This window comes from Plodia interpunctella, chromosome 11 (assembly GCF_027563975.2).
Source record: "Plodia interpunctella isolate USDA-ARS_2022_Savannah chromosome 11, ilPloInte3.2, whole genome shotgun sequence".
NCBI lineage: Eukaryota > Metazoa > Arthropoda > Insecta > Lepidoptera > Pyralidae > Plodia > Plodia interpunctella.
The window spans coordinates 9,870,069-9,895,262 of record NC_071304.1 but is presented as its reverse complement, the minus strand read 5'-3'; the positions used below and the strand labels follow the sequence as shown (position 1 = coordinate 9,895,262).

General features: G+C 36.6%; 3 protein-coding genes and 1 long non-coding RNA gene across 5 annotated transcripts in view; 2 read left to right on the top strand and 2 right to left on the bottom strand.

Annotated features, from left to right (window-relative positions):
- Positions 1 to 447: 447 nt before the first annotated feature.
- LOC128673862 (uncharacterized) lies at positions 448 to 6,287 on the top strand. Its single transcript, XM_053752016.1, has 10 exons — positions 448 to 564; positions 779 to 883; positions 1,122 to 1,287; positions 2,056 to 2,255; positions 2,580 to 2,796; positions 3,091 to 3,225; positions 3,874 to 4,023; positions 4,573 to 4,694; positions 5,055 to 5,213; positions 6,106 to 6,287. The coding sequence occupies exons 1-10, from the start codon at positions 557 to 559 to the stop codon at positions 6,113 to 6,115; spliced, it is 1,272 nt and encodes a 423-aa protein (XP_053607991.1). The 5' UTR covers positions 448 to 556; the 3' UTR covers positions 6,116 to 6,287.
- Positions 6,288 to 7,651: 1,364 nt separating this feature from the next.
- LOC128673903 (uncharacterized) lies at positions 7,652 to 8,709 on the bottom strand. Its single transcript, XR_008405125.1, has 2 exons — positions 7,973 to 8,709; positions 7,652 to 7,856 (listed from the first exon to the last, which is right to left on the bottom strand). It is a non-coding gene; the product is annotated as an uncharacterized LOC128673903 (long non-coding RNA).
- A 426-nt stretch (positions 8,710 to 9,135) lies between these two features.
- On the top strand, positions 9,136 to 15,211 carry LOC128673902 (uncharacterized). The gene is made up of 2 exons (XM_053752069.2): positions 9,136 to 11,458; positions 11,596 to 15,211. Exon 1 carries the CDS (start codon positions 9,454 to 9,456, stop codon positions 10,846 to 10,848), a length of 1,395 nt encoding a protein of 464 aa, XP_053608044.1. The 5' UTR covers positions 9,136 to 9,453; the 3' UTR covers positions 10,849 to 11,458; positions 11,596 to 15,211.
- A 4,701-nt stretch (positions 15,212 to 19,912) lies between these two features.
- LOC128673901 (uncharacterized) overlaps positions 19,913 to 25,194 on the bottom strand; it is a 36,401-nt gene continuing 31,119 nt past the window's right edge. For both annotated transcript variants that reach the window (XM_053752067.1, XM_053752068.1), the window contains exons 3-5: positions 24,658 to 24,891; positions 22,345 to 22,627; positions 19,913 to 21,539 (exon numbers count right to left, since the gene is read on the bottom strand). In XM_053752067.1, the coding sequence (XP_053608042.1) occupies positions 21,361 to 21,539; positions 22,345 to 22,627; positions 24,658 to 24,891 (696 nt within the window). In that variant the 3' untranslated portion in view covers positions 19,913 to 21,360. The remainder of the gene's footprint in view (positions 21,540 to 22,344; positions 22,628 to 24,657; positions 24,892 to 25,194) is intronic.

Below are 25,194 nucleotides of genomic sequence, written 5' to 3'. Positions count from 1 at the left end.
GTCCAGTAGATTTTGAGTGAAAGAGTAACAAACATACAACCTCACAAACTTTCGCATTTAAAATATTAGTAGGTGTCCCAAAACTCAACTAAAAACTAAAAAATGTATGGACGATCTCGCAAACGACGCACGCTCCCCTCTTCCCCGCGCATTTATACCAAATAATATAATAAATAAAATCTTTATTCAAGTATCTTAATAGCTATTTATTTACAATATAGTACATGTCACATCAAACATTAATAACATACTGATTATAAAAAATAGAAAAATATAAAATGAAATTTAGAAATATGTGTAAATGCAGGTATACTTAAGATATAACTGTTAATAATTTCTCTGTATCTTCATACGACACATTCTGGAGGGATTCCTGGTCATACACTTAGACCTAAGGTTTATTACAGACACTAAAGATCTAGACATTAATTACAAATTTCAGATCCCTCTCGTGCTGTTGCTTGGTTTGCCCCACGGCTTCCTAGGCTTGCGGCCCAAATTTGATGGTACATTCATCTTCTGCTGTTTAATTAGCAGGGGCGCTGGTGCGAGGTGTATGTACATGTGAGTGAAATATGTCCTGTCTACCTTTGTCTACCTCTATATAATCAAATCTTGCAAGTTGCCATTTCACCTACTTCCGCTTATACTCCAAGTCGCTTTAGTTTTCATGATAAATTATTATGATAAGTATGATCTGATGGTGTACTCGGGGCTCCGTATCGCAAACAAATATCTGTGATCGTCGTCCCAATTCAGGATACTGTTTGTGTTACAGTGCAATATTGCTGACAATAGTGGTGTTTCTCGTGTGCGCCGTGGTAACATCGATCATTTTCCTGGCGGCCGCCTTTCTACAGCGCTGCCTGTGTGAGCCTCTAGTGTAAGATCCTTTGTGTCAATTCAGTGCACGAGGTCATTGTAATTGCTTTTTCATAGCTTTGCGTGAGTGACTGTTCTCAATTGACGTCACCAGTTGACTCTTAATTTGGAGATCTATAAGAGATTCTAACTAGAAAATCTAACCAAATGATTCGCCTTAGACGACCTTAGAATACATTGGTCAAGTTAGACCAAATTGAAAAATGTCTTCGTTAGTTTTGGTTTGTCTTCGTTCCCAGGAATCCCACGCAAAGTGCGATGTACACATTTATAGTGGACCCCTTCATAGACATCGAGAAGTTACAATTTCGAGACGAAGCCAACCACAGTTCTAATTACAGACTCAGCTCTGTCTTGGACCAAATTATGTATCCTAAATTTAATCATCGCCGCCACTATTATTGGGTAAGACTTTACCAATCACTAAATGCTTAATATACAACATCGTTACTAACACAACGCTGCCCATTCAAAAGTTAACGTATTTTACTAGATTGTTCTACTTCATACTTCTGCTGCTGATACTTCTGCTTCGTCCCGTTTCACTTGAAGTCGAGTCCGAGTTCCGGGTTGTCGTGAGGTTTATATTTTGCCTCTAGACCTCTAATTGGTTTATGGCCTACCTTTGGGTTTGGGCCTTAGCGCTTCCTGGTGTCTTCCTCAGCCGTTGTATATCGAAGCCCAAGTTACGCCTTCCTACTTAGTGATCTCTACTTCACACGGTTGTCGAAATCTCAAGCTAAAAAATTATGCATAAATTTATATTTCAAAAATGGTAAGCCCTTCTGGCATAATAGGAACCAACACTGTTTTAATGAGTTTCTTTCGGCATTTCTTCTCAGCAGTGGTCGTTCCGAAATACTAGTAGTTTGTAGCTTTGGTAAACATCATTTAATTTAGAATGTGATGTGAAAAAGTGCCTGTGAAGGCCTAATTACTGAATAAATGATTTGATTTTTTGCTGTCAGACCATTGTCACGCTTACAGTAATGCATTTATAGAAAACAAGGTGTTATTTCTAGTGCTCCCGCGTTCGACAATTCTAAGAACTGTACGGAAAATGTCGATGAATCTATAGAATATTTCTATTAAAAATAATATATAAAATGTCTTGTTCTTTAACCGTTTTTTTGCTAGAAATGCAATTGTTTATTTGCAAATTTATGTACACAGGTATTTAATCTTGACCGATTCGCCCGCGAAGACAGGCATATATTTATATTCTCGAAAACCTTGTTGCGATCGTTGGACGAGATGCAGGCCCAGGCGCCGAAACACGTGCTATCTTCTCGTATGACTATGCTGAGTGACGGCGCCAAGCTCAAACTGCTGCGACTCGCTGACACCTGCTTCTCCGACTTGGCTCTTGACAGGTACAATATATACTTATAGAGGTTAGATTAACACGTGCCGCCCTCTCTAAGCAACCTAGTAAGTACTTCTTATACTATGTGGATTTGTAAGATCGGCTAGTGTATTTTTTAACAGTAGTTTGAGAACTAGTGCAACTTTTATGTTAGTAATTGTTAGGTTAAAACATGAGCATTTGAGGCGAGCGAACGTAATGAGCGTGCCGGACGCGGCAGCGCAGCAACATTGTACACAATTTACGTCTTGTTAACTCAACTTTTAGTATAACAGGGAAACGTAACCAATGCTTGAGTCATTCAAAAGCCTATTAATAGCCTTGTATTTAGACTTCCGGATACTTTGATGCGGAGTAAGCAGCAGTTCAGCAAAACGTCTCGGGAGATGGCGCTGTTGTCTGACGCGTTGGATCGCACGGCGGACAGCGTGGCGGCCAGCGGCGGCTACGGCCCCCTCCCGGCCGAGCTGCGCGCCGCCGCCGACACTCTGCAGGACCTTCGCCTGAACACCATCCTGCCCATGTTCCAATACACGCACAAGCTCAATGTGAGAATTACACTTACTACTTAACTAGATTTGATTCAACGTCAACACTTCATTCCCACCGCACCATTGCCGAGAGCCTTAGTTGGTACAAAGCGTGTAGATGACAAAGTGAATCTTGATAGTTGCATGTTCCGGGAACTTGGTCTCAATCCCCTTGGTAGAAATTACCCCACGGCTCTCTCACCCAGCCGCGCCAGCGAAGACATAATTAAGCGATCTGCCTATAAGCAAATTAAAACTATCTTCAATAATTACGAGTATTAACCAAGATATTTTTATGAATTTTCGAACTAGAAAACAGTCAATACATTGCAAAAGTCGCTGCGGTTCAATGACATGTCGCTGAAGCAAGCGATCAAGCACTATCTTGGCGAGGTGCAGGAGACAGAGAGGTTTCTCAACGAAGATCTTGATAAGGAAGCGCGATTGGTAAATGCCAGATTATATTTTATTCACTGCTAGAATGATTTATATCAATAATTCCTTCATTCACTATAACCGTCGAAAATTGTACTAACTGGTAATCGTGAGCAAAAGTTAAGGTTTTACCCAGCAACAGGACAATTGGCTACTCTCCAACTAGTCAAATCAGATACTTTTTTCTATTGTCAATAACAACATTTTATATGTAGCTTATGACAGTAATGTATTGTGACGTCACGGATTTTGGAGTCAAAAGCATTACAAAAAAAGTAAATGTCGTAATTAATAAAAGTGATAATTTAAACTGATAAGTATTTAATTATTTTATTTTGGTTATTTAAATACCTTTATGCATTTTATTTTCTTTTTATTAAATCGGTCACAGCGTGCACTGTGCCTTAAATGAATCCTATTATCATGTACCTAAATATGGTAGGTTGACTTAGTCAAAGAATTGTAAAAAATATGTTTAATCTAGGTAAATCTGATTATTTTATAGACTGTAACAATGGAGCTGAATACTGAATACAAAGATTTAAAATTGATTGGAAAGTACATTAAAAAAAAATGAAACTATAAAAACAAACTCAACAATCATAAAAAGGTAAAATTGTCAACTAGCCAAATGTGTATACACGTATGATTTGGACACAGGGCCTGAGGCAGCTAACGGCAGAAATCACAGGCATGGTCCTGGCCGTATACCGCAGCCATATAACAAGGACTTTACCCACAGGCGAGTTTTCAGTACCATTCATCGCATTAATCAGAAGGATTCTGTGTGTTAACATTTTATTACCTGTGGTGAGTACTGAATATTCTCAAATTAAAAAATTCAACTGTTCCTTGTACATATACTATGCTAGTTCAAAGAAAATACAAAATGTATTATTTTTGCCGAGTAATTTTAACAAATGTCGCCTGTCTTCAATCCATCGTAGCATAGTATATGTGTATTAGAAATTCTACTACAATAATGACACGAGTGACTTAACTGTTAAAATATATACTAGTATTATTGTCTATTAAAACAAACGCTCTGCTTGTGCAATTGGGAACAGTTCACGTCATTGTTGTCAATTAATAGATTCCAAATTGGCGTAAACAAAAAAATATACTAAAATGTTCAATAAATGTAAAAATTTACAAACTGCACTTGATAACCAGCTGATAACAAATAATAATGGCTGTCTACTGATACTGGCGCGTTTTAAATGCAGTCCATCTATGGAGCCGCGCGCGGGGCTCTTCTAAATCTATGGCCAATATGACCTATGTATGTCAAGGTATATTAAAAGAACAATAACGCAAAATAACAAGAAGATATGGGCGATCTAAAGCAATGTATTTCAGCACGGCATGTGGCTCTGTCTGTTTTTCTGCTGCCTGATGTTGCTGGTCATGATCCTGGCGGCGCGCAACCTGGCGAGGAGCTGGTTCCACACCCACTCCTATCCTGGTCGGGCTGCTGTGCGGTCAGTATCTCATCCGCGTTTTCCCGCAGCCGTAGAGCGTCGGAGACTAGGGTTCACTTCCATACTTTCTCTTCTACTTCGCACGGTCGTCGGCATCCCTAGTATTCAGAACATTGGCACGCATATATTATAATTGACGATATCAAACCGGCACTTATTGGGTTTGCCCCTTCTGCCAGGGCCAGCGGAAACGGCATAGCTAGATAGCGGCTTGTTCCGTACGTCATTTGCCGGTTTATCACACGTTCGCGTTTATAATATTTCACACTAATGTAGGTATGGAAGTGTGGATTCTACATGTTGATGTAAAAAGAGGTAGTGAAGTTTTTATATCTGAATAATTTATTGATTTTGATGCAGCGCGTACGACAATGCAAAGAAAGCTGCGCAGATGAAGCTCAGAATGCGCAGAGATCTATTCAACAAAGAACAGTTGTGCTTCGACGAGTGCAACAAGTACATTCAGCCAAAAACTCCTCCACCGCCTGTCTCGCGCAAGGGCCGCTACCGTTGCTGCTTGTAATATAACCTGTCTATATTTTAAATTCAAAAAATGTGTTACAGGCCTGAGTCTATAATGTTGTAACAATAAGTTAATATAGTTACAATATTATAGACTCAGGCCTCTAGTGTTAGAAATCGAGTCGCAATCATTCAGCCAGAGCCATCGCCACCGCCGGCCTCATGCAAGGGCAATAATATATGTGTTAAAAGACTCCCAGTACTGATGACTGGATCTATCGATTTGTGTAAACATTTTTTTTTTTCAAATTCACGTGTCGGTAGTTCAAACAAATTTATTTTTTTCAAATTCACATGTCGGTAAATGGTAGTTCAAACAAATTTGGAACTTTTTGGCAAGACTGCGCTTCCTATAAACTTAAAAATATTACAGCTTAAAAATATTCTTTGTTATTATTAGTCATTTTTGCCAGAGAGATGGGCACAGATCACCACAAATTGGGTTCCCGAAGGGCGCAGGCATCGAGGTAGACCACGAGCTAGATGGCGGGATGATTTCGACAGGTTTCGGCGTGGTTGGCAACAAATGCATGTCGAGGGATAAAAAGCCTTAACAGCTGAAATACGGTTGACGTCCAGATATTGATACCAAAGACCAAATCTTTGATTTAAAAATTTAATTGCAAAATAATAACCTGTCTGTTTCAAATTATAAATATTTGTTTCACACAGAGTCTAATGTTACAATACAACCCGGATTGTTAATTCCACGGAATTCGGACATCATTTTTTGATGTTTCAGAAAAGATAAGCTTTCGGTTTATTTCCAAAATAAAATAAATCTTAAAATCTTAGCTTAGAGCTTGTGCAAAAATGGAAAAAAATTGCTCCATCGGCGACGAGGTAGACTGTAGCACGCCACCATATTATATACATATTTTGTTTTCAGTGAAGACTAACCAGTTGTGGAGCCAGATTGTGAAACATTCATTTTGTGCTAGCTATCTGTTCTCGTGAAATGCTTTGTTGAATCTTTGATTATTGTTATTAATAATATTGTTTTGGATATACTTACTTGAGCAGTTGTGTATTTTGGAATGTTAACTATTAAAGTATTTTGCCTGTCGTTCATTTTTGTTTTGTTTTCGTGGGGTAATGGACTTAAATTGGGAAAATTATGGAAGACAATTACCCAGCAATGGATAACATGTTTTTAAAGAAGACTTTTGTTTCGTCCATCTATTGAATGTATTTACATGGAACTTTAATAAATGGACAACGCTCAACGGCCCACAACACGAAGGTTGTATGTTTATCTTTCGTAATCATATTACTAACTGCGCTACGGAGCCTCGCTCCTGTGGGATTTTTGAGATAAAATGTACCCGTTATTCCGGGTTATATTCTACCTGTGTACCAAATTTCATAGCAATCCGTCCAGTAAATGCGTGAAAGAATAGCAAACATACCTACATAGACATAGGTGCATCCTCACAACTTTCACACCTATTTATAATATTGATTGATATTGATTCCATAAAGAACTTAACATAGGAACGTATATCAGTAAATGAAACTTTGCCTGGAACGAACGTCGTTTTTTACTGTACCAAGTGGAAGAATCATTTTTAAATTAAATACGTGACAAAAAAGACGACCTTTTGTTTTCGTGCGCGAGCAGCAAATCGTTGAGTAAACTCGTCGGGAGCCGAGATCCTGGGTGCACCGTGCTTATCATGCATCATCACGGGATACTCGAAGTGCGGCTGGCCATCGCAAGTTACGCGAAATCCCGGTAAATTAGGAAGATGAGCTAGGTCACTGCTCATTGTGTATTAAGTACTAGGTACAGACTTGAAGCGGTGATGGTTTAATGGTTAGGACGCCCGCCTGTGGATCGAAAGGTCCCAGGTTGGAATCCTACTCGTGCCACATGAGTTTGTATACCAATCTGACTCATGTATAGTAGTTTTCATCGTCCACCACTTGCTTCCGATAAAGGAAAACATCGTGAGGAAACCTGCACACTGGTTGATTCTTATTAACTTGTGTGTGAAATGGAGAAGGCAATGGCAAAACACTCCATTAAGAATGCCAAGAAAGTTGTTTCATTCTACGTAATAGCCACGACCCCCAGCCATGAGGAATACGACTATGAAGAAGAAGACAGACTTGCAAATTTGTACGGGACCATGGGAGCGCGAGTCCAATTCTACCCTTTTTACTAGGTAGTACTCCGGCATAGAAATTACGCCCATGGAATACTAATTCCATGTAACTAACAACTCGTCGAAGTACCTACTAAGGTACAATTGGAAAGCTCAATGATTGTAAACGCTGTACGAAGTACTAAATCCATGGTTACGGCAGAATCTGTATGGGTGACAGTACATTTGACATTTGACACATTTGACACATTTGAGACATTTGACAACTATTCCAATTCAGAAATCAACATTCAACATTTCAGCGTTGTAAAAAAAAAAATATTTGGCTAGAGGTTATATTTTTATTCAAAATTTCTGTGATCGTACAAGTGGTCGCGCATCGCGATGAAAACTGTGGCCGGCGTGTGGTCGGCGGCCGCGCTGGTCGTGGTGGCCACCGCCGACTTCGACCTGCGGCTGGTTCTCTGCCATTCGATGGACTGCGATTCTCCGGACTACCAACACGTCTGATGAATCCATATGAAAAGGAGATCTGCAGAAGAATATAACAGACATACTAGGGTTGAATTTCTCAGATATTGCGCTCGGGGAAAACTCCATTCAACTTGTTGGATATATTGGAAGTACTGGAACTAGAAAACAACCCACACAAAAATAATTGCCATGCAATGGCTTCCACTTATACTCAGTGTTAATAGATAACAATGAAATCGTCCATTATTTGCTCGTCCGAGTACATTTCCACCAATAAATATGACGTTCGTGGATCATTTTAGAAGATACAAGAAGCCAATGTCGGGTTTAGTCTGGTTTGTCCGTCGTAGACTCGATTTGAATTTCGATAGTCAGATTTTTCATCCCATTTTGTCATTTTCAAAAAAAGGGTCAAAGTTACGAAAGGTCTATTGTCTATAAGGAGGCTACGTACTTTTTGGGAGCGTTGCACGAGTCAACTTTGACTTTAACTTTAATCCTAGCCCAACATGCAGAGTTCGCCATTGTATCTATCGGTGGGTGTGCACAGATGAAGTTAACGTCATATTTGACTGGTGATACTGACCCTTAGAGTACTTGTGATACCTATCCAAATGCTTCAAAAGAACCCCTATTCTCGTCTGTCTGTCAGACATAGAGACCCCTCTAGATAGAGCAGGGATGGGTGTGCACGATCACAGAAAGTTATACCGGCTACACATTGTCGCCGAACTCGGACAGATGCCGACGCGAATGCTAGAATATTCCGTAGTTTGTATGAGTGTTTTTATTTCCCACAATAAAAAACCAGCAATGTGTATGTGATATTGTGGAGCCGGCTTATTAGGTTAATTTTATTTTGTGTTGTTTTTACAGATTTCTTTGTCGTAAGTTTAGGTGAAGTTTTTAGTTTTCAATTAATGTTTGTTTTATAAATTAATATAATCTTGTAATAAAAAAATGTGATAATTAAATAAACATATGGCAGTATACAATATAAAGGTATGAATCCCGACATATGTGTACATATTAATCTCTCAGCCGAAATACATTCTGCGACTAAACGCCATTTTTTTACCAGGCGACATTTTGCGACCAGAGGACCATTAGAATGGATAGGGATAGCTTCATGAAAATGATAAGGAAATTTACTTTAATTCGACCATTGCCATGTTGTAGGTAGACATGTGAAAAATTATCACTCTCTTTCATCTCCTCAGCCGTTGGGGCCCAGCGTCCGCTTTCCTCGCCTCTCACTTCGAACGGTCGTCAGCATATAATTGTCTCATAGTTAGGTTATCAGTAGGTTGGTACCTACTTTGCTCGCACACTCATGACCGACCAATTCAGACCATGCAAATAACATCCGTTTGCAGCCGAGTCACGTCCATTTAACTTCACACAGCGTTCTAATTTTAGTCGCTGATGTTGCTTTGTGCGCTGATAAGCATAAAGCTTACGTTTTTTAAATCAAACTACATCTTGTGTATCTAAAAATATTGGTGATTTTGTTTAAGTGTAGATCATTGTTCGACTCGATTACGCTAATATTTATCCTTACACTCGGCCAGTGCTCATAAAAAAGTGTTTACCTAATTACTGGATTTATTGATTGGCACAGCTTAATTAGCTGAATCGCCTTCAAAACAAAACAAATGGAGATAGACACAAATATTAACAATGACTGGAAGAATATATTGGAAGGTGAGTTTTCTAAAGATTATTTTAAAGATTTGCAAAAATTCTTGGACGAGGAATACGCGAATCATGAAATCAACCCAAAAAGGGATCAAGTATTCGAAGCACTTAATCTCACGCCTTTTGAAGAAGTAAAAGTTGTGATTGTTGGCCAAGATCCATATCCTGGCAAGAACCAAGCCAACGGACTGGCTTTCTCAGTTCCACTCGGAGCTCAGGTTCCGCCTTCCTTGGATAACATTTATAAATTACTTCAAAGTGACTTAGGCTACGCTCCGGTCCTTCATGGATGCTTAAAAAGTTGGGCTACACAGGGAGTACTTTTGCTTAATTCAATTCTAACTGTTCGCCAAGGAGAGACCCTGTCACATAAAGAGAAGGGCTGGGAAACATTCACTGATGCAATTATCGAAAAACTAAATAAACGAAACGGTACAGTTGTTTTCATTGTATGGTCCGATGTGGCTAAAAAGAAACTTATAACTTCGAAAAATCATCTCATTTTAACTGATTCTCATCCAACTGTAATCTATGACGAGATTAAGACGGATTTTTTTGGATCTAGACCATTTTCTAGAGCCAATACATGGCTGATGAATCATGGAAAGACACCTATTGACTGGAAATTGTCATACGTAACCAATGATTGGCAGTATGTATTGAAAGATGAGTTCTCCAAAGACTATTTTAAAAAAGATTTGCAAGAATTCTTAGACGAACAATACGCTCACCATATAATCTACCCGGAAAGGAGGTTAATATTTCAAGCACTTGAACTGACGCCGTTTGAAAACGTAAAAGTTGTGATAGTCGGACAAGATCCCGGTAAAGTCGAAGGCTTCGGAGTGGCGTTTTCCGTCCCTTACGGAGCTGAGATTCCGAATTCGACAAAGCTGCAAGCAAAGCAAAATGATTTAGGCTACACTCCCGTCTCACATGGATGTTTAGACAGTTGGGGAAGGCAAGGAGTCCTGTTGCTTAATTCAATTCTAACTCTACGACAAAGAAAGCCAAAGTCCCACAAAGATAAAGGTTGGGAAACTTTTACTGATGCTATAATCAAAAAACTAAATGAACGAGAAAAGCCAGTTGGTTTTCTGTTATGGGGACGTATTGCTGAAAAAAAATTTAAACATATAAATTCAGACAAGCATTTCGTCCTTGTTACATCTCACCCAATCGCAAGCGAATACCAAAAGAATCAGACAGATTTTCGCGGTTCTAAACCATTTTCTAAAATTAATTATTGGCTGATCACAAAAGGATTACAAGCTATTGATTGGCGATTGCCTCAGGGTGAATATGATGAAGTAGATGCTATAGGGGAGAGAGTAGAATCGATCGGGATGTAAACATTCAGTTATCAAAACTAAATAGTACTGCGCTATTAGGTAGTGGCACACTAATTTTATAGATGTAAATAACTAGTTGAACAAAATTGTGAATTTTTCAAAACCGACTTAACCGATTTTGATGCCTCACATACTTAAAAATTCTATTGAATAAATTTTAAAGGTATGTAGGAACATACCTTTTAAATTTCATCAAAATTAGACCAATGTTTCGAAAGTTATCGCGTAACAAATATACATACAAAAAATGTAGGTATTTTTGTCCCAAGTTAGACCGCGCTCGCTTCGCTCACTCGGTCAAATATTCGTTATTAGATGTGACTAACATAAATAAATAAATAAATATATTAGGACAAATCACACAGATTGAGCTAGCCCCAAAGTAAGTTTGAGACTTGTGTTATGGAATACTAACTCAATCATATTATATTTTATAACAAATACATATATAGATAAACATCCAAGACCCGGGCCAATCAGAAAAAGATCATTTCCCAGGTTCAGTGGCAAGAACTTTACCACTGCGCCACCGAGGTCGTCATATCCTAACTGATGTTATAAATGCGAAACGCTCTATATACTTACTCAATCTTCTTAAAATTTTACATAGGTACATGTTTGAAGTGTGGAGAAGGACATGGGGTGCCTTTCATCTCGGAAAAATAACTGCTCCCGTGGAAAAATTAGGCGTGCGAAGCCGCGGGCAACAACTAGGCATTAATAATTAATTCGTTCGTTCACGATGAGATTCAGAAGCGAATTGTTTTTGTGTATAGGTATTCAATTTGACTGTATGTATCTAAAATACAATGAATTTATGTAAAATGATGAGCAGTTGGTTGTGTACAAAGAAACAGTGCATAGGGAAAGGTTTATTTGAAAAGTATTTATCACAACTTAATTTTTCTATAGGTTATAAACCAAAGATTTACCTACTTATATCACATAGATTTCCTATATCTATTAAAATTGTTAGATTAGACAATGCTGCCAGCCTTCACGTTACCTCAAAGCAACAAATTGCCGGGGCTGGCATTTTTTAAATGTTTAATTTGTAAATTTTTATTTTAACTAAATTAAACTACCTATACTTTAATTTACTTAGTTTCATTTATTCAGTTAAATTATTATTAGTATATAAGTATGTATTACCATACTAATATTATAAACGCGATAGTTTGTGAAGGTGTATTTGTGTTACTCTTATGTTACTAGCTGATGCCCGCAACTTCGTTCGCGTGGCCGAAAAATTTTGGGTAAGGAGTCAAAATTATTAGAGAAATTTAATTGTACAGACAAATGTCACGATACCTATACATACAGGAGATGCTAATCAGACTGAAAAAGTATATTTTCTATAGTTTAGCTGAACTATGATGACCCTTCTTCAGGTGTTCCAGATCTTCGAATTTTATACCTCAACAGAAAACGCTCATCAGACTGAACAACTTTTATTAGAGCGTCATTTCTGTTTCCTATAGTGTGGCTGTACCATCATAGGTCTACATCAGGTGTTCCAGATCTTCGATTTTTATACCTCTACAGAAAATGCTCATCAGACTGAACAATTTTTGTTAAGACAAAAATTGACAATCATATATTTATTTGGAAACGTTACGTATTGTCACATAAAAAGCAAATATAAATAAATATAGAAAGCAAACACTTTGGTCAAATGAACGTCAATAGTTAGGTATTTAAAATCTTTAGTTAGATATTTAAAATCTTTAAAAAAGCCTACAAGTTTCGCTTTAATGGCATAATCATTACCTATATGCACACTGAATTTCATCAAACTCGAGTTAGCTGTGAAAGCATGACAAACAAACAGACATTCGCATTTACAATACTCCTAAGCATTTTAAGCTTTCTTCTTCTTTCGAGTGTTGTTGTTAAAACGAGTGTCAGATTTTATTCATGTCGCCTAAAGGCACTGACATAACTTCGGTTGCAACTGTGACAAGTAGTAAACACTAGTGAACTAAAATGTCCACCTGTGCAGGTTTCCGTACGTTGTTATACATGATATGAGTCAGACAAACGAGTCACTAGGATTACGATTTCAACCGTCTACGCCCGCTCATTCGGAACGTCATCGCAAAATTTTCATATCGTTTGTAGTCTTGACCGCTCATGTGGCACGAGTTGGATTCGAACCTAGGACCCATCGATCACATGCGGACGGTCTAAACCACTAGTGTTAGCCACACACTCGATTTGAATAATTAAGGATTAAATAAAACACGTTTCAAGCTAATAGTCATTTTAATCAAGAATATTTTTAGAGCAAAGGACACGCCCCCCTCGCTAGTCTAAAGTAATTTGTCACGAGGTATTTAACATCACTACTCAATTGAATCTCTAAATCTATCGCAATATTGATTGTTATGAAATCCAAAGTACAATAAAATTTACTGATATCACATTACGTAACAGTTTTCAAATATCACAAGATATATTTTTTTAAATAAGCAAACACAGCACATAACCCATCGTTTCGAAGAAAAAACAAAGATAAACTTTATTTAATACATCACATTGTTTGAATCGGTGAAGGACACCTGCACCCTTGTAGATTTGTTAATATAGTCGTTAAATTCATGGGATGCCTTCAGGCGAATAAAGTCCAAAATTATTATTAGCAATAAACAAGGTTTTTTTTATGACATCATTAATTTTAGCTCTGATTCCACTATAGTGTGAATTTAAAGTGTAAGTACCTCGCTCGAAGCGCAACAGTTTTGAAATGAATCTACCTATAGCAAGTAAAAGATGCGCGGTACAAGTTTGTTAGACAAATTAAAAAACCCCCCGACTTTCAATATTCATTTCGCTACAACTTTTGAATGGCTGAACCGATTTTGATCAAACGTCTAAAAACTACCGCATAAAAAATTGCTACCAAATAAAAAAACCGCATCCTAATCGGTTCACCCGGATCATTCTCACTAGTTCCACTGGCAAATAGTTCCATGGATCAAGTGAGAATATTTTTTCTCAGTAGTTCCATTGACTTTGAAGCGTCAATTGGAACCATTGATGAGCTACGGTGCCATACGTACCCAGACAGGCGGACACTTAGCGGTCAAACTCCCCTCTTCTTGCGTCGGGGGTTAAAAATAAAGATGCGCATCATTAGGTGCTCTTCAAAACGGTTGCGCTTCGAGGAATATGTCTGAATTTGAAATTCGATCTCTTCGATCGTCGAAACTTTTCGCAGTGAGTTACCACACCGAAATAATGAAAGAAAATGAGTCTCTACGTCTCTATGATTCTCAGTGCATAGATTTTTTATATAGCATAGCTATCGTGCTCATAATACTTTAAATTTTAAATGGATGAATTAAATATTTTAACATGTCTATTCTTAATAAATATTCAACTATATCAAATATTTTATACCAGATTTATCAGTACGCGATATGAATGATCAAATACTCAGTTTATGCCAAAATACATATTTTTCCATGTATAATAACAAAAGTATTATTAAATCTCGTGCTTAAATTCCCGTGTTCCATTAGGGATTGTGGGTTATGCTTATATGTACAGATGTCAAAAATAAAACAAAAATAATAATATATTCTAAAATATTATTTTCACTAAAGTGCTACAAGAGCAATAGACAAACATACCCGTTTCACAATGATCACTTTAATGTAATCGATTTATGAAGAATAAAATAATAATAAAAACATATAAACAACACAGATTAAATTAATATCATACTAGTTTTTATATTACTAGCTAGGGTAAACTTCACAAGATACCAACTCAGAATATTTCCATCATATCTGTACCTATAGGACAACTAACAAACAAACAAACACTGTAGTTGTGTCATATTTGATGTTGTATAATCCTTATATATTATAAAAATCCTCTACCGCGTCTGTCTTTTTGCGATAAACTCCAAAACGACGACACGGATTTTCATGCGGTTTTCAAAATGATAGAATGATTCCTGAGGAATTATTAGGTGTATATTTTGTTATGTTTTTACCCGAGCGAAGCCGGGGCGGGCCGTTATTGATTTATATATGAAAAAACTTTACTGAAAATGGTACTTATCATTGACGTTTAAGCAGTTAAGTTTTTTTTTTTTGTTACAATACTAGACAGCGGCGATAAGCTGGTCTCATTAGTCACATATTTGCTATGGTTTCTATTTGGCAAGAACATAATACATAGCTTAGAACTAAAAACCGTCTTATTCATAAAAGTTATCGAACACTAAACTTATCTTTTTAAACATTTTGTGTCTTTTCAATTTCGTATATCGGAAAGAGAGATCGGGAAAAACCATCCAAATCGGAAACAAAAGGATTTGAAAAAAAAAAAAAACTTTAACTTTTTGTTAAAAGCCGATAGAAATTTCACAAACTTATTTCACAATAACCTATATGGTCGGATAAGAAATTAGACAAATAATTGTATAAAAAACATATTATACAAAAGAAAAAAATTATGTATTTCGTTCTTCGCGTCTCTGATTATGACCACGACCACGATGTATCAGTGATATATGGTAAATCAAATTATGTATTCTTGGAACTTAATTCCAATTTTATTCCGGAACGTTGTTCATCGGAACTTTCTAAATCTGTCACTATTTTTTAATTAAAATAAAATAATATTCAAATGGAGAAACATTTGGGGTTTATCAAAGATCGCACGGTATACATTGATATACAAGAATAATGTTTTACACATAAATTAGGAACCAATTTTGAGCATCATTGCAATTAAGAATATGCAAATAAAGTCATACGAAGCTATTGATATGTGGAGAGCACACAGCTAAAACTTTTTGACTCCAATGTAAATATTTGTGGCGTTCCGCGCATAAGGGTACCAGATGTCGACATTTAGTTTCATGGTTATTTGCGTTTTCATAAATCGGGTGAAACAATGCATTTTGTGATTTTTACTGATTGAACAAATTTGCTACAATTTGTTACAATTAACATGTATAGACAATATTTCTAAGTACATTTTTTTATGGGAATGTTTAGTGAAAAGTTACCAGATGTGTAAATCTTATAAAATGTCGATATTTTCAAAATTATGTTCAGCTTTTGAAGTTTAATACTATTTGTATAGTGGCAGTATTGTATGGGTTATGTTAGTGATGCGTTGGATGTATATTATAGTAAACTTTATGAATATGAATAAATTAAAGACCTATGTAACAAACGAATAGAATATTGTTTTTTTTTTTGTAGCCTAAACTTTCAAAATCCATTTTCCCGAAACCAGTTTTTTTCAGAATTTCAGCTTTGAATGTCTGTTACAAAAAAGTATTACGAAGTATATATATTTCTTGTAATCAGCATAATCTCTAAAAAAGGGACTCTTCTAGATTCTAAATCCGGACCTAATTCAATACCTCCATACTGACACCTTTTTGCACGTAGCACTACATATTGCTATATCTTTTATACGTGACCCGACCTCTCTCTAATCCGCAGTTCATTGTATAACTATAACTAGGTATATTACCACCTATAAGAAAGTGGTAAGGCTACGGATAAAAGAGATAGCAATGTTAAAACCATATATCAAAAAATATCAGCAGAGCGTCACATTTCAAAGATGCGTATGCGTCTTTTGTATGAAATTGTGCGCTGCGTAAAGACATGCGTTACAATTCCATCCAAAACTCGCGCGCAACACGCGTTTGTGTGGGTGTAGCCTTAAATGTTGACAGATCTTTCGCCAACCAAAACCCACAATTTTCAATAATTAATCATAATATTGACAAGTGTGAGAATAGAACAAGATACTATCTAAATTCATCTCTTCACGTCTCACGCCGACACAGTATTTTCATTAGAGAGTAGGAGGTACTCTTCACTATCAACATACCCCACTGTTACAAGTAAGAAATTGTGTTTTTTGAAAATAACTGAGTATTTTCAAAAAACATAATTTCTTCTAAAAAAAAGTATAAATAAATAAATAAATATATTAGGACAAATCACACAGATTGAGCTAGCCCCAAAGTAAGTTCGAAACTTGTGTTATGGGATTCTAACTCAACGATACTATATTTTATAACAAATACATATATAGATAAACATCCAAGACCCGGGCCAATCAGAAAAAGATCATTTTCCATCATGACCCGACCGGGGATCGAACCCGGGACCTCTCGGTTCAGAGGCAAGCACTTTACCACTGCGCCACCGAGGTCGTCAGTATCCATTTTAAGTTACTTTTTGTCAACAAAGTGAAGAAATTAAACTAGCGCCGTCTCCTGTTCAATGACAACACTGGGTTATTATTTTCAACTTTTCAAACAAAAAGGTTTTCTACAAAAGTTATCAACCAATCTCGACCATTCTCTTGATCATTCATGGTATTGCAATTGTAATGAATATCACGGAACGTGGAATGCACTAGGCTTGTCACGCGTGACAATGTTAAGCGATTAATCGCCGACAACTACTTCAGAGCGCCGCAATCGTGAAGACCTCACTCAATGAACACGTGACCATCATATTTTACTGTTTGTGCATTTGGCGATACCTGTACTGTATTAAATTCCGTAAAATGAGTGTTTAGTATGAATTTGAATCATTGTTATTATAAAATATGCCAATTTCATTAACCTTGTCAGTTTTATTAATTTGTTAATTGCATTTTAATTCAACATTGTGGAAGTGACGCCTTACCTACTTCGTCACTGTAAAACTATTAAAGTTAAGACTAATATTATATAAACGGATTACTGAAATATAGAATAGTACTTATATGAGAACTGTTGGTGTTATTTAATTTGTACATGTGCAAATACGAAATTGCAGTTTTCGACTAAGATAGATGCATAATGCGAGTTTTCATATCAGACTCGGTCGCTTCAGAGGCTGCCAACCAATCACAATGCGGCATGTATCTCATCACGCCACAATGGCACACTGTGATTGGTCCACTGCGGCCGGCTGCGAAAAGAAAGCGCAATTGAGTTCGAATAGGCGACCGGACATAATTTCGGCTGCCTCTTTGGAAAATCTCACGATTATTGAATCATAAGCGAATGAATTACGTCAATAACCAAAACTTTTCTTTTTGGGGTTATAATTTGGACTTACGATAATATCCCGTAATTTTTTTACATTTTAAAACGATGTACAGGAAATTGACTTTCCCATATGTTCTTTAATAAATTAAGCGTTTACACTCAGACAAAATAATCGCGAAATGTATGCGTTTTTATATACTTATTCTATCACAATGATACATGCCCTATATCGTACCTAGTCCGGTCCCCTAATGAAATCTCGCACAAAGCACTCTACGCTAATTCTAACTTTCGAACAATGCTACATAAGTCATCTGATTTATTATTCAATCTTACTTCAATATTCGATTATATACATATCCGATAATTTCTTACAATAAAATGTTCTAATGTGTAGGATATTGCTATCTACACCTCGCCACACGCAGTTGACCAATCGCAGCGCGCCATTATGACGCGACAACTACTCCGTAATGTGATTGGTTCGCTGCGTCTCGCTTCGAATCGACTCGATAGTGAAAAGTGGAATGTAAACCCGCACGGTAAAACTGGTAAAACACTGGCTGATATTATTTCCTTTGCCTGCTCAGACTAAAAAAATAAACTCCCTCAGAGTTTGACAAAGGGATTGATTCAGCGTTTGCAACTTTTAATACTAGAGGAAGATCATTATTTAGTTGTTTTTTTTTGTGAGGCAGTCTTTGGTGGCTATTGACTAAAGATATTAGAAAAACTTCACCCTATAATCTTATGTTAATGGGCAACTATGACACTCGTCTGTTACAACCATGTATATGACCTTTCTAATTTAAAAAATCCAATAAAACATCAGCTATGTAATTCCAGATAGGCCAAATTTTGAACTTTCATTTGTAAAAATATTTATTCTTTCAAATTCAAGTTTAGAATCTGGCATGGCGACAAATTATATATGTATTAATATCATTCATAAAAATACAATTATTAATTATATAATATTGTTTTTCAATACAATATATGAAAAAGATAGAAACCAAACAACTAAAATAGGTTATATTAGCAATCATATTATTATTTATTGATATCATAATATTACTTATTTATATATATATATATATATCTATGTCATTTTTAACTCGTACTTACGATACGAATAAGTTATAGCGTATGTATTGTATATTACAATAAAACTGTGTCTTTCTTCATTCAGATCTGATTATACTAACAAACTTCTATTTTACTTTAAACTTTTATTATATATATATATATATATATATATATATATATATATATATATATATATATATATATATATATATGCCAAGTGGAAAGTTGTATATATATATATACGCACGGTTTTTTTTTCCATTTTGGTAAGTCCAGTGAGGACTGTCATAATTTATTGATAACATTAACTTTTTGCTAGCTAACTCATTGCTAGTCGCAAAAACAGAATTTGAAATTATTAAACAGATTTTTTTTTTTAACTGTTACTATACCGAAAAGGAATGAGAGCCATGCCCCATTGCTCAATCATGCTCCGTTGCGACGACTCAGCACGTTTGTATTCTATAAGATTTAACACTGACATGACGAAGTACGTCGAAATTACTTAGAATTTCTACCGTGTTCTGCGTTGATCCGTCAACGGACGTCAACGAAACAGTGGACGACGGAGCAATGTGGCATGGCTCTTAGTCTAATTTATTTTACTTAGAGATAAATTTCATTTTGAACCTACACAATTGTGTTATTTTCCAAATTGTTATTAACGATCACACATTGTGCAAGTTGCATCGCGTCAGTAACATTATCATTGTGAGCTGCAGTGTTACCACCCTCAACCTGTGATCTTGCAACGACTATAAATATTATAGTCAATTAATAAATACTAATCTTATAACATCGAGTATTGTCTCACACAGGAATTTTCTGATCTTTGGGTCGTTCTCGTTTCACCAGACACGCTCATCCAACGCTACAAATATTCAAACTTCCATACAAAATTACAATTCTAAGGAATAAAAGGGACACATTCACCCAAGATCTCATTTTAAGCCATGCATTCTGTATTTATTTAGAAATCTCAATGATTTTACTCTACTCTATAATAGATATTACGCGATCAATGTACATCTATTTTTTTTAAAGACTTTACGAACGGACGGCTCAAGACGAGACCTGAGGTATGCCGTCTCTTAAACGGATAAACTAAAAAAAAAACGTTAAAATACTAGGTTTTAATATGTTTCAATGTTGCACAAGTCTGCATTGATTTCATATTCGTTTTTATCTTAAAACACTAGGAATTTTAGAGATTAACAACGTAGGAAACAGTTGTGTAAATACTTATATTGGTCACAGCACAAGAAAGGTCTTGATCGATATTTTTCTTGTTAATATCTTAAAATCGAAAAGGTCATGAACCTCGTTAGGTTCATAGGGCATATATCGTTATATATGCTAGACTTTTTGAGAATAAACTGGGAAAATAATGGACGTCAACTCACATCTGTGAATATATATTTTTTTTAAATAATAAAATCAACACATATCGATGCCAATATACTTTTTTTTTATTTTATTTTTTACCCGTTTTGTTTCACCACTAGTCTGGCTCATATCCTATTACTTATATAATAAAAATTAAACCATTTTTAGTCAAATAATTAGACCAATAGGAATATTTACGGTTTAATATTAGTTTTTTTTAATTACTACGTTTTCGCTCCATAGGAGCTAAATCCAACGACATATATTCCCATCCAAGTTTGTCATGATTACATAATATATTTTGCAAAACTTCAGAGATAATCAACACACAGCCATGTACAAAACACAGCATAATCGATATTTAAGATTATATCATTTGCTTCACGGCAGTAATCATTGATTATTAATGCCAAAACTTAAAAAAAGAAAAGTAGCCTCTTCTTTTTTTAATATGTCAAACCAATTGTAAATTGCAATATTTATCCATAACGGTCTACAACATTATGACTTATGCACGGCTACAATGAAAGGTGCACAAAGATTACGTAAATGAGCTTTTCCCGTTTTCTGTACGTGATGGGAGATTGTGGTGTGACCGCTGAACCCACTTGTATGCCTCAACCTGTCACGTAACTTTTATATTTTCCCCGCAAAATTGGTAAAAAGATTCGAATTTTAAGTCCTGGAAATTTTTTTGTTGATCTAAGACTATCGAGTTTCCCTTTGTGCTCGGTCTGCCCGTAACATTTGATACCCCCCCGTAAAATTGTCAATAACGATTCGGATTTCAAAGTCCTGGATATTATCATGTTTCTAAGACTCGGCGGTTCGAGACCTAACCGGCGTAACACAACACAAATATAATCAACGAGTTTCCCATCATGCTCGCCCGTAACACAATTTGTTAGCCCACTAAACCCGCAAAAATTAACACGAAACTATTCCAATTTCAAAGCTCAATTCCGTTTACTTTTTTCCCACAAGTAAGCAAGACGACACCGGCGTAACATTAACATTCAGTTGACGAGTTTCCCGTTGTGTTTGATCTGTCCGTTGAGTTTCTCGACGTCGGGCGCGGCGCGGCGCAGCGCGCGCGCGGCCGGCAGCACGAGCAGCGTGAGCCCGGACAGCGCTATGAACACGCCCGCCAGGTAGAACGACAGGTCGTACGACTGCGTTATGTCGTACACCCAGCCTGGAACAACGTTACTTGCTCACACTGTCCACGTCTGCGTCTTACGAGCGTCGACGTGTGAACAGTCTTTTGTGGTCTAGTCTATTGTGGTTTTGTTGAATATAAACAAAACGTTACTTCGAAACTATACATAGTAAATATAATATAAAAATATTAGGACAAATCACACAGATTGAGCTAGCCCCATAGTAAGTTCGAGACTTGTGTTATGGGATACTAACTAAACTATATTACATATATAGATAAACATCCAAGACCCGGGCCAATCAGAAAAAGATCATTTTCCATCATGACCAGACCGGGGATCGAACCCGGGACCTCTCGGCACTTAACCACCGAGGTCGACTACGTTGTTAATAGTAACGTAAAACATTTATTGACCATTGAAGTAATTTCATAAAAAGTCTATTTTAATTTATATTGCTTTTAATGCACATCGTAAGATTGTTTACATAATAAGACTTGTAAGAAAAATCTTTACACTCATAACAAGTTGTAACGAGTCAATATTAAGTTACTAAATTTAACTAAATTTTCGCGTTTCACTTGTATACCTCGGACTTTTCAGGCCGTGTTACAGCAATCCGTGGTCACCGTGCTGATTCAAAGGGATATTGCTCCGGCAGTAGAAGAGAAGCTTTCCTACTTTTTCGTCTCCAGTTCTCACGGTTGTCGGCGACATCAAATCCTTGAAGACATCAAGCCAGCACTTATTGGGTTCGCCCCTTCTGCCAAGGCCACATGGGAGCGGCATAGCCAGACATTTGTTTCCTACGTAATTAGGTATAGGTAGTAACCAACTAACCTGCCAAAGGAGGTCCAATGAGATTGGCCACGCCCTGAATCAGCAACAGCAGTCCGTACGCATTGGTAAACTTCTCCAGCGTAATTTGCTCCACCAATATGATACTCGTCAAAGAATAGTTGGCCGCTATGAACGCCCCGAAGGCTCCGGCGGCGGCGGCCAACGCGAAATAGTCGGTTAACAGCGGCATCACTAGGGTGACCAAGCCGCATAGTACCATGCATACTGCGTAGACCAAACTTGCGTCTACGCAATCCCAGTCCCCCACCCAGCCTAGGAGAATCTGAAATTAAAGATAGTATATTGATTAGAAAAGGAGTTAACAGATTCCAAGGACGAAACACACAAGGAGATTTTATCGTCAAAAGTCTTGACGACCTTCGCCTAATGCCTATCTGCTACGCTGGAGGCCTCGGATTCGATCCCTGGTCAGGTCAGATGGAAAATGATTTTTTTTTTAGCTTGACCTGGGTCTTGGAAGTTTATCTATTTATGTACCTATATATGTTATAGAATATGGTTGTCTTTGATTTAGTATCCTATAACACAAGTCTGGAACTTAGTTTGGGGCTAGCTCAATCTGTGTGATTTGTCCTGATATATATTATTTGGTAACTGGTTCTTATTTAGCAACTTTATGGAAAGCAAGCAGAGTTCTTACTGTTTGGAAAGGAAGGAGTTTTTACATTCTTATTAGTTTATTTATTTAGTTGATACACAAACAGACTTTAGTAACTGGATGTTGCCCGGGGTTTCGCTCCCGTGGGAATTTTGCGATAAAATATAGCCTATAGCAATCTTGGATAATGTACCTTTCTAATGGTGAAAGAATTTTTGAAATCGTTTCGGTAGTTTCGGAAATTACCCGCCTCAAACATACAAACTCAAAAACGCTTACCGCTTTATAATAATACTATAGATTTCTGAATTTAACAACAAACAAAACATGCTGTCTCTTTTTCCCATATCGTGTACGCATCGTGTAAAAAAAAATAAGAACATGTGGACGGAGCGACATGCTACAAGTTTAAACAGATCAAAGCTAATCATTACATAGTATAAAACAATGTCGCTTGCCGCTGTCTGTCTGTCTATGTATGGGTAGATCTTTAAAACTACGCAACGGATTTTGATTCGGTTGTTTTCAATAGATAGTGATTCAGGAGGAAAGTTTATAGAACCCGGAAACGGAGTGCTAATCCGGAAACGGTCAGTAATCCTAATAATATTATACTCGTAAATGCGAAAGTTTGTGAGGATGTGTGTGTGTGTATGTATGCTTGTTACTCTTTCACGCAAAATCTACTTGACGGATTGTTATAAAATTTTGTACACGGGTAGAATATAACCTGGAAAACACATAGGGTACTTTTTTTCCCGGAATTCCCACGGGAGCGAAGCCCCGGGGCACATCTAGTTTTACATAAAAGAAGTGAAGTTTCCTTGACGATAAAAATACTTGTGAAATACGCACAATACATTAGATGATATGTGTTATCAGTTAATTGACTCGAGTATTTAACATTGTATGGGCTGCACACGCCGGTGGTATCTTATCTCGAGTTATCACGCCATTGTTTAGTTTACATCGATGATTTGATCGTTATTTACAATGACCCAGTTTAAACTTCTTCTGCATGGAAATGCGTTTCATAATCTTGAGAATAGGAAACTGTTGTCATGTTTATGATGATAACTTTTGCCCGCGACTTCGTTAGCGTGGAATTTATACTATCGTCAATGTGTATTTTTTTTATTTGGAAGATCTTGTTACGTTAAAAAAATAGTAATGTCCGTAAACCGTTGACGGATGTCGTCCGAAATGATCTCGGGGGCACCATTGAGTCATGTTTCTCATAATATTGCATTGTTAAACTGAATCAGAAGCGACTCCCAAATTGTAACTCTATTATCGGAATAAGGTAATCGCAATTGTACTTAATTGCAAAATTTTTTAGAACAAGTCTCGAACTTCTTTGGAACTTCTCTGGAACTTAATCTGTGTGATTTGTACCTTATATATCACATTTATTTATTGTCTACAAGTCAACTTGGGGCAAAAATAAATTTTCTGTATGTATGTATGTTTGTAACGCGATAACTTTCAAACCGTTGGTAAGATTTTGATGAAAATTAAAAGGTATGTGGGATCTGTCAATAGAATTTTTAAATTCGTTGGGCATAAAAATCGGTTAAGTAGTTTTTGAAATATTTACAATGTAAAAACTTCGTCTTCGCGAGGTCTAGGTTCGCGGCGAACAACTAGTTATATATACAAATAAAACCAAATAAAAACTTGTGCAAACGTCTCACCTCTCCAAACATATTCAAGATCCCGATAATGGAGATGAGCATGGAAGACTGTGACTCCGTGAAACCCATCTGCATGGCGTTGTCTGATATGTACACATACGGCACGTCGTACCACACGTACAGCAGGAAGTTAGAGATGGCGAACACAAGGAAAGCCGGGTTTAGGAAGTGTGAGAAGTTTAGGACATCCACAACTAAGTCCCAGAAGTCCCACAAGCCGGCGTACCATTGGACCTGGAAGAGAAAAATTATACTTTGCAATGTATCTCTACACAAGGTATTCATTACAAGCGTCAAATTAACATTGTTTATGGAAAACTGTTACTTATTTACATTGGATTCTGTCGGAAATAAAGAATTTTTATTTTATTTTGTCTGACACTTTTTCCTTAACATTTCTAATTCTGTAATCTATTAGATTCAGTTTGGATTGTTAACCAGCTTTAATTTAATTATATACTTTTATAAAGTGCCACGAATATCCAACACAATGTTAGACCAGTTTACAGGTAAAATTGAATTGGTAAGTATTTTTTG

Coding starts and splice junctions, on each gene's coding strand:
- LOC128673862 (XM_053752016.1), top strand. Junction 1,288..2,055: donor ATCGCCGCCACTATTATTGG/GTAAGACTTTAC, acceptor TTATGTACACAG/GTATTTAATCTTGACCGATT. Junction 2,256..2,579: donor TCCGACTTGGCTCTTGACAG/GTACAATATATA, acceptor CCTTGTATTTAG/ACTTCCGGATACTTTGATGC.
- LOC128673902 (XM_053752069.2), top strand. CDS start 9,454: ATGGAGATAGACACAAATATTAACAATGACTGGAAGAATATATTGGAA.